This window comes from Lottia gigantea, assembly GCF_000327385.1.
Source record: "Lottia gigantea unplaced genomic scaffold LOTGIsca_222, whole genome shotgun sequence".
NCBI lineage: Eukaryota > Metazoa > Mollusca > Gastropoda > Lottiidae > Lottia > Lottia gigantea.
This window is the reverse complement of record NW_008708576.1, coordinates 149,397-158,914: the sequence shown is the minus strand read 5'-3', so window position 1 is coordinate 158,914 and position 9,518 is coordinate 149,397. Positions and strand designations below refer to the sequence as shown.

At 34.6% G+C, this 9,518-nt stretch overlaps 3 protein-coding genes across 3 annotated transcripts in view; 2 read left to right on the top strand and 1 right to left on the bottom strand.

The window, feature by feature from the left end:
- Positions 1-326: 326 nt before the first annotated feature.
- LOTGIDRAFT_63389 (hypothetical protein) lies at positions 327-4,118 on the top strand (the record flags this gene model as incomplete). The annotated part of the gene is made up of 7 exons (XM_009054714.1): positions 327-523; positions 779-903; positions 1,215-1,381; positions 2,159-2,383; positions 2,757-2,834; positions 3,173-3,315; positions 3,926-4,118. Coding segments are annotated over 7 exons (1,128 nt in total), but the record flags the coding sequence as incomplete, so codon positions are not given.
- A 1,007-nt stretch (positions 4,119-5,125) lies between these two features.
- LOTGIDRAFT_174866 (hypothetical protein) lies at positions 5,126-6,685 on the bottom strand (the record flags this gene model as incomplete). The annotated part of the gene is made up of 1 exon (XM_009054726.1): positions 5,126-6,685. One exon carries the CDS (start codon positions 6,683-6,685, stop codon positions 5,126-5,128), a length of 1,560 nt encoding a protein of 519 aa, XP_009052974.1.
- A 1,859-nt stretch (positions 6,686-8,544) lies between these two features.
- Positions 8,545-9,518, top strand: part of LOTGIDRAFT_174865 (hypothetical protein) — a gene marked incomplete at both ends in the record, with an annotated part of 2,639 nt that continues 1,665 nt past the window's right edge. The window contains one exon of the mRNA XM_009054725.1: positions 8,545-9,412. Coding sequence (XP_009052973.1) covers positions 8,545-9,412 — 868 coding nt within the window. The remainder of the gene's footprint in view (positions 9,413-9,518) is intronic.

The window sequence follows — 9,518 nt, the reverse complement described above, 5'->3', positions numbered from 1 at the left end:
TTTTTTCTCATAGATATGATGCCTGTGTTATTGCATTTGGTTATTGATTGTACTGGTAAAATCTGTCTGACATTAGGCCATATAAAAACTCTTGTTGAGGATTAACAATTTGTTCAACTTGCATGGAAAATGGAAAATATAAGAATATCGCAGGGACAAAGTGTCGTGTCCATAAAAAATCATACCAAATACACTGTTTAAAAACAATGACCTTCTGTAATCCCTTATCTAAAGCCTGAATTTAGGCCTAGGCTCTAGGGCTTATTAATACTTACTTCATTAAATATTCATTAATTTTATAGGTACAGTAACCTCATTACTGCAAAATGAAGATTGCAGTGGAAGGTTGTTGTCATGGGGAACTTGATAAAATCTACGAGACTATCGAATACCTCCAGAAACGAAATGATATGAAAGTGGATATTTTATTGATCTGTGGAGATTTCCAGGCTGTCAGGAATTCCAGTGATTTGCAATGTATGGCAGTTCCACAAAAATTTCAAAAACTCAACACATTTTATAAGTAAGTATTTTGAATTGTATTGTTATGAACTTGTTTGTGATATTTTACTTCTTACCACAGTCGATCCTAGGGATTGCTAACAGAACCTGATACATACTCCAAGCAACTGTTAAATTTGGGGATAGGTATGGTACTTCTTAGCCTAGAGGGTTGTGATTTCAACACAAATATTAGAAGAACAGGCCAGTTATTTCAAATGAAGCTCAAATTAAAGTTTTCAACACAGATTGTTATGTTTTTGTTTTTTTTGTTCAGATATTACAGTGGAGAAAAAGTTGCTCCAGTTTTAACAGTTTTTATTGGTGGGAATCACGAAGCCTCAAATTATCTTCAAGAATTAACCTATGGTGGCTGGGTGGCTAAAAATATCTATTATATGGGTATGAGGAAATTTGTTTTCATTTCTTAAATGCAAGAAAAATAGCTTCTTACTCCAAAAAATCAAGGCGAGATATTTATTTACCCCTAAATAGAGGCCAGATTGTGTTTACCCCTAAATAGATGCCATATATTTATTTACCCCTAAATTGGTTCACCCCAAAAAGAGGTCTATTATTTGGTTACCTCTAAAAAGAGGCCACCTCTTAATTTACCTCTATACAGGCCACCTGTGTATTGTTAACATTTAAAATGTCAGATTATTTGTGTTATTAAAATGAGATAAAGGTTCTATATTATTATTTTCTTACAGGTTATGCTAATATTATCCAGTTTGGAGGTATCAGGATAGCAGGCCTATCTGGTATATATAATAGTAAAAACTATACTAGAGGACATTTTGAAAGACCACCGTATAATGAAAGTACAAAACGTTCAGTCTATCATGTGAGGAATCTGGAAGTGTTTAGGTTTAAACAGGTGAGTGAAAGCAGTGGTCAAGAACTGGTCATTGTTATTTATCCATTAACTATTGTTAAAATTGGGCCAACTTTCAACCAGCTAACATTAAAAACCATGTTCAGTATAGGACCATTATTATAAATACAACTAGTAGCTGAAGCAAAAGCTTTGCATTTCTGAATTATTTGTTTATCTTGTAAATCTCTCCAGAAGGAGGTACTTCTTATCAAATTGATGTATTCTAATACTGAAATCCATAGTCCCTACTTGTGACCTAGGCCAGTGCTTCTGTAACAGAGTATCTCTTATAAAACCTTATACTAGTAATAGAATTAAAATATAAGCTTATATCTATCTTACATTTATAGGACATTATAGATTTTGTTACAAAGTTGATATTATCTGTTACCATCGTACACATTATATAGCCTGAAACTTGCACACTTCCAACTTGCTTATTATAATGTGTTCTATAACTTCCCATTATATATCAGTGGTTTTAATTACTACATCTAACCTGGAATTCCTCATATTCTCCAAATAAATCCTAATCCAGTAATCTGACTGGATAATAAAACAAAACTTAAAATTAATTTTATTGATTGATCAGATGATTGCAACAATAAAATCATCTTAAGTTAAGTTTTCCAGAATAAGCTCCCCTGGAAACTTCTGAGAATACAATGCAGCAATACTCTCTCTCTATTTGTAGACTTTCACTTTTTCTTCACATGAGAAAGAGGGTCCAAAACATAGCCCCAGTTATGAAACTTGAAATATCTCTTATGTTTACAGGTATCAAGACCCATCGATATTTTCCTGTCACATGACTGGCCTCGTGGTATTTATAACTATGGTAACGTCAAAGAATTATTACGCAAAAAATCATTTTTCGCTGAGGAAATAGAACAGAATAAGCTAGGAAGTGAACCTAATGAAGAATTGTTACATGTTTTAAAACCAGATTATTGGTTTGCTGCTCATCTACATGTTAAATTTCCAGCTATTGTACAACATCAGGTAAATCATCAAGTTTTTGCAGATTGGGGTTGAAAGTTCATGTCAGATTAACATCAAAAACATTTAGCATTGCACCTTTGTTTAGTAGTTGACAACCCAACTTGATGCCTACAGAGCTCATGGTAGCACTCGATTGGAAAATTCAGATCAGGTTCCATCATATGCAATTCTACCCCCAATCGAACAGTGTGACATTCCTAATATTCCCATCTATTTTCTTCTCTGCCATTTTGAATTCTGTCTGCAGGAACACGTTCTAACTCTGTTCCAACTTGTATTGAATGTTCTGTTGCTTTCATAAATTGTAAGAATCATAAGAGTCTCTCTATCTGTTGAATATTTTTTGGTTTGTTATGTGTTTTATATTTTACAGACTAATAATGGTGAAGAAGAAAAATTAACCAAGTTTTTATCATTAGATAAGTGTCTTCCTCGACGCAATTTCTTACAGGTAAATAGAGTTATTGCCCTTGTATTATTGTGATAAATTTGTTTATTTTTTCTTTTGAAAATATAAGATCTTCATTTATACAGTAATAATTGAATTTCATGTAAGTTTGGATATGAACATATCTAAAAAATTAACAGAATTTGGAAACTAAAAAATTTGCTCATGTCTTTAAGCTTTTGCAGTTCTTCAGGTATGCGAATGTACATAAAATACAATATTAGCTTTTGAGCTCCTAGTTACATAGATAAACATTAGCATATACATTAATTCATGCTATTGTTGATAGAATTAAATATTATTACCAATGACAACTGATATAAATATTGATTAATTTGTAGGTTATAGATATTCCCCATGACAACAACATTCCTCTCAAATTACAACTAGATCCAGAATGGCTGTCAATTATTAAACAGACCAATCATCTATTGAATCTTGGCCCCGCCTCCTGTTTTATGCCAGGCATTGGCAGCAATGAAAGGTATGGTTTAAATCATGATGTATTAATTGTTCAAGTTTAGCTTCTCTTTACTTCAGATTGAAAATTAAAAAAATAAAACTTTGGATATTGGACAAAAACTTAAGACTGAATGGGTGGCCATACAAAATTATACACTCAAGTATCTGATGTTGTCTAAAACAATCGGAGATGGTCGTGACACCTTCTCATATATATACTATTATAGAGAGAGTCAACCATTGATAGAAACAGATGCCTGATGATAGATTAGCTGGTTGCCTTTTCTATTTGTATTTTTGGTTAATTTGAAGGTTACCCTTTTCTTAAGTTTGAATCAGAACAATTTCTGATGTTACTTAAATGTTTTCTGGAGTTGGTATAGTGTTCACACTAAATCTCTCCCACCATTTAAACAATATAGCAATGTTAGATTCCTGATACTACTTTTCATTATGAAATACGTACTTATGGTTGATATTACTTCCTCATATTAAAAGTTCATTAACTGTTACTAATTTTTCGCCAATATATTGTTTGGATTTCAGGTTTTGTTTTGCGATTTGCATCGTTAGTATTTTGTTTATTTATGTAGAGTTCAAATTTAAGAATTTAATTATGTTATTTGTTTCAGATATGACTTCAAGATAACTGCTGATGATATACAAGCTATTAAAGATGATTTCGGTGATGATTTGACTATTCCAGATAATTTTGAGGAGACTGTACCACCCCATGATTATAATCAACCTAACTGTAAAACACGTCCTGGGGTCATCATTAATCCTCAAACCACCTTATTATGTACAATGTTGGACCTCACTGACCCTAATGCAGTGTTTCTGGGCAAAGATTCTACCTTGAAAATTTACTCGATTCCTACAATAAGTCCAGATGACCTTGAGAATGATGATGATGATGATGACGTGGATGACCTTGACAGTGAAAGTGATGTGAATAATAGTGTTAACGAGTCGTTCTCCGTGTCTGTGTTGAATAACAGCGAACTGTCATCAGAAAGTGTCAGTGACACGTCGTTTAATTCCATGACTCCAGCAGACGCGACAGTCGATGAAGAAGATGAAATTAAAGAAATTCTCGAGATGCAAAAAGCAGAGAAAATTTCGGACAGTGATAAAGGTTCGGATGATGAAACAGCTAATAAAAATATTACATCCACACCAAATTTGTCCAGACATACCTCCAAAACTCAAATCAATCATCAATTTGAAGCCTCGTTAGAACTTAATCCAAGTCCTCAAGGAGAATTTTCCTCCAAACCAGTATTGGACTGTAAATTAGAACAGGAAATGATGTCACCAAGGGGAGAGAATTCAAGTCAAGACTCGTCAGCTGAAGAAGGATCTGTGAAATCAGAGAAGCGAGCGTCAGATTCAGATGAAAGTCCAACAACAAAGCGTGTCAAAATGAAAAGAAGAAATATTATTATGTATAGTGATCAAGAAGATGAAGGGAAATAACTCTATGTACCATTTTACTATACGGGTATCAGTTTCATCCAAAATGAATTGCGGCCGTTTTTTAGAAACTTAAAAGTATTTTTTGACCAATCGTACCTTAGTCTCAGAAACGGGAATTTTTTACCTAAACTGTTCAGTAATAGTGTTCACAGCTCACCGTCAAAATTCAAATCCATGTGTATAGTAAGATATAGGTTTATCTAAATTCATGTGAATCAGAAAGTATAGAAAGTGTTGAAACAGAATTATTTTGTTAAAGTTAAAATCTGTATAAAATGTTTATAGAATAAAACAGAAAATTTATTCAGTCCTTGACTTTATTATACTTCAGTTGAGTTGAGATAAATGTACATTCAGGAACTGACAGGGCAGGGTTGATTAGTACCCTGATGGATACTTGGTAGTTTAAACAATATACACCCAGTAGACTGACTGTCATTACTGATCACCAACAGACTTGGTAGTTTAAACAATATACACCCACTAGACTGACAGACATTACTGATCATCAACAGACTTGGTAGTTTAAACAATATACACCCACTAGACTGACTGACATTACTGAACACCAACAGACTTGGTAGTTTAAACAATATACACCCAGTAGACTGACTGACATTACTGATCATCAACAGACTTGGTAGTTTAAACAATATACACCCTGTAGACTGACTGACATTACTGATCACCAACAGACTTGGTAGTTTAAACAATATACACCCACTAGACTGACTGACATTACTGATCATCAACAGACTTGGTAGTTTAAACAATATACACCCTGTAGACTGACAGACATTACTGATCACCAACAGACTTGGTAGTTTTAACAATAAACACCCACTAGACTGACTGACATTACTGATCATCAACAGACTTGGTAGTTTAAACAATAAACACCCAGTAGACTGACTGACATTACTGATCACCAAAAGACTTGGTAGTTTAAACATTATACACCCACTAGACTGACTGATATTACTGATCATCAACAGACTTGATAGTTTAAACAATAAACACCCAGTAGACTGACTGACATTACTGATCACCAACAGACTTGGTAGTTTAAACAATATACACGCAGTAGACTGACTGTCATTACTGATCATCAACAGACTTGGTAGTTTAAACAATATACACCCAGTAGACTGACTGACATTACTGATCACCAACAGACTTGGTAGTTTAAACAATAAACACCCAGTAGACTGACTGGCATTACTGATCACCAAAAGACTTGGTAGTTTAAACATTATACACCCAGTAGACTGACTGATATTACTGATCACCAACAGACTTGGTAGTTTAAACAATATCCACCCAGTAGACTGACTGATATTACTGATCATCAACAGACTTGGTAGTTTAAACAATATACACCCAGTAGACTGACTGACATTACTGATCACCAACAGACTTGGTAGTTTAAACAATATACACCCAGTAGACTGACTGATATTACTGATCACCAACAGACTTGGTAGTTTAAACATTATACACCCAGTAGACTGACTGACATTACTGATCACCAACAGACTTGGTAGTTTAAACAATATACACCCAGTAGACTGACTGATATTACTGATCACCAACAGACTTGGTAGTTTAAACATTATACACCCAGTAGACTGACTGACATTACTGATCATCAACAGACTTGGTAGTTTAAATAATATACACCCAGTAGACTGACAGACATTACTGATCATCAACAGACTTGGTAGTTTAAACAATATACACCCACTAGACTGACTGACATTACTGATCACCAACAGGCTTGGTAGTTTAAACAATATACACCCACTAGACTGACAGACATTACTGATCACCAACAGACTTGGTAGTTTAAACAATATACACCCACTAGACTGACTGACATTACTGATCACCAACAGATTTGGTAGTTTAAACATTATACACCCTGTAGACTGACTGACATTACTGATCACCAACAGACTTGGTAGTTTAAACAATATACACCCAGTAGACTGACTGACATTACTGATCACCAACAGATTTGGTAGTTTAAACAATATACACCCAGTAAACTGACAGACATTACTGATCACCAACAGATTTGGTAGTTTAAACAATATACATCCAGTAGACTGACATTACTGATCACCAACAGACTTGGTAGTTTAAACAATATACACCCAGTAGACTGACTGACATTACTGATCACCAACAGACTTGATAGTTTAAACAATATACACCCAATAGACTGACTGGCATTACTGATCACCAACAGACTTGGTAGTTTAAACAATATACACCCAGTAGACTGACTGACATTACTGAGCACCAACAGACTTGATAGTTTAAACAATATACACCCAGTAGACTGACTGACATTACTGATCACCAACAGACTTGGTAGTTTAAACCAGTAGAGCAAAATTGGGCTATTTAGCAAAATTAGGTGTTTGGCATTTTCGGTCAATGAGGCCTATAGAGCGGACAATCGTTTATTCCTAACCTATGACAGATATTTGAGTTCTGTTTTTATACGTCCACATGGAAATGTGGACGTATATTGCCGTCGCCCCTGTCCGTCAGTCCGTCAACATTTCTTGTGAACACAATAGAGACTACAGTTTTTGTCTGATTTTAATGAAAATTGGTGTGGTCTTGTATACTGATGAGATCTTGGTGAAGTTCGAATTTTTGGATGAACGGTTTTTGAGTTATTGCCCTTGACTTATGAAAAACGCGTCAACAATGGAGACTACAGTTTTCATCTGATTTTAATGAAACTTGGTGTGCTCATTTATATTGATGAGATCGTCAACGATTTTTCTATGAACGGTTTTTGAGTTATTGCCCTTGACTTACGAAAAACGCGTCAAAATTTGATCATGAGCACAACAGAAATTAGTGTTCATCTGATTTAAATGAAATTTGGTGGGATCATTTATAATGATGAGATCTTGGTCAAGTTCAAATTTGACGATTTTTCGATGAGAGGTTTTTGAGTTATAGCCCTTGACTTAGATTTTTTGTAAATTTGGAGTGATGATTTATGTTGATAAAGGAAATGAAATGAGTTTTACGTCTTTTTTATTTATATTGATGAGATCTTTTGACAATTTCTCTATTAACAATTTTTAAGTTTTGCCCTTAATATTAGAGCTGTGTTATTTAATAATTTGAAATATCGTGTCTGACTTGACGTTTCACTCTATTAGCTATATTTAAAAATTTGGTGGTATTTCTGAGCATAAATTAAATAACTGGCAGTAAATATATATATCATTGAATTCAAACTATTAAAATTTCTTTAATATGAAAAATTGGTACTTTAGTCACCAAAGACTGTTTTATCATTTCTGACTGCTGCCAGTGGGCGTATGTTAACTTGCCTGGCCAACTATTTTTTCTCAAATTTCTAGATAGTCTTCGATTACATTACGGTGACTACAAAGGTTAAATTTAACTTCTTCAAGAAGAGTTCTACAGATAACCGTTCCAAGAACGCTTTTCATTTACACTGCACTGAAGAACCATTCTCAGATCACTTGAGTATACTGTAATGTAACAGGGTACATGTTATAGCGGCCTGGTGTAAAAGGGGCTATTCACTCTTTTAAACATAAAAAGAAAAGTCACACGAGAGTGCTACTGGTTGAAATTATCTAACGATAGTCAAATACCAAATAAACTAAACTGAAACGCAATACACTGTTATCGAAGCATCGACCTAAATAGTTTACAAGTCAAATTAATTTAATTAGCCCAAATTATACCAAATGGAACTTGGTGGCTATACAAAATGGCGACTCTTATATATTGTTACTTATTTACTCTCTTTATAAGTGTTTCTATAGAAAATGTATTAAAATCTCATCAAGAATTTGATTTTGTGGCCATCTTTGATTCTTTTCAATATCAGATAGACTATCTGAAAGCTGACAAGCAGGACATGGAGTTAAATATCGCCATGTTGGTTGAAGAGCGAGGTTTGGTCAGCAACAAGTTTAAAACTTTAGAAAAGAAAATAGAAGCTTGTGAATCGAGAATGTCCAAAATGGCGATCCAAGTTGCTGAAAACGCCGAGGAATTGTCCGCCATTACTCACAGACTGGATGAACAGGATCAAACGCTCTTAGAAATCACAGGAAACATATCTCAGTTGAAGAAATCCCTCGTTTCTCCTCTGAAAATCAAGATTATTGAAGGACGACTGAATAAGTTAGAAAGTCTACAATCTTCATCGGAACAGGATATAAAAAACACCATCGAATATTTTGAGCTGACGTTCTCAAATTTAACTCATCATATGGATTACTTGAACAATCAAACTCTGGATTTAGAGAAAAAGATCGAAACGTTCAGCACAAATGGTAGCCCTCCTCTGAGACAGACGACAAAAGTTTCATACGTTTGGCTGAACAAGAGTCAGAACATTGACGATATCTCTCTCCAAGAATTATTGTCGTCTGCTAAAGAACTTCCCGGACAGCAAGTTGAATATGAATCTGTTGAAAAGGATTTAGAATGGATACAGATGGAGTTATCGTCCCTGAAACTGAAACAATGGGCTCTCCAATCTCAGATGCTTCAGTGTAATTGTACTTCTGGTACTGGGTCTCCCAATTCTACCAGCTCATGGAATAACTCCAGCTTTACACCCAAGGGAGGTAAGTTTTGTAATTTGTATTAGATATATCTACCAAACGTATCCCGAAAGAGGTACTATGGCCAGTGGCGGCGCCAGGTTTACGTTCGAGGGGGGTGGGGGGGGGG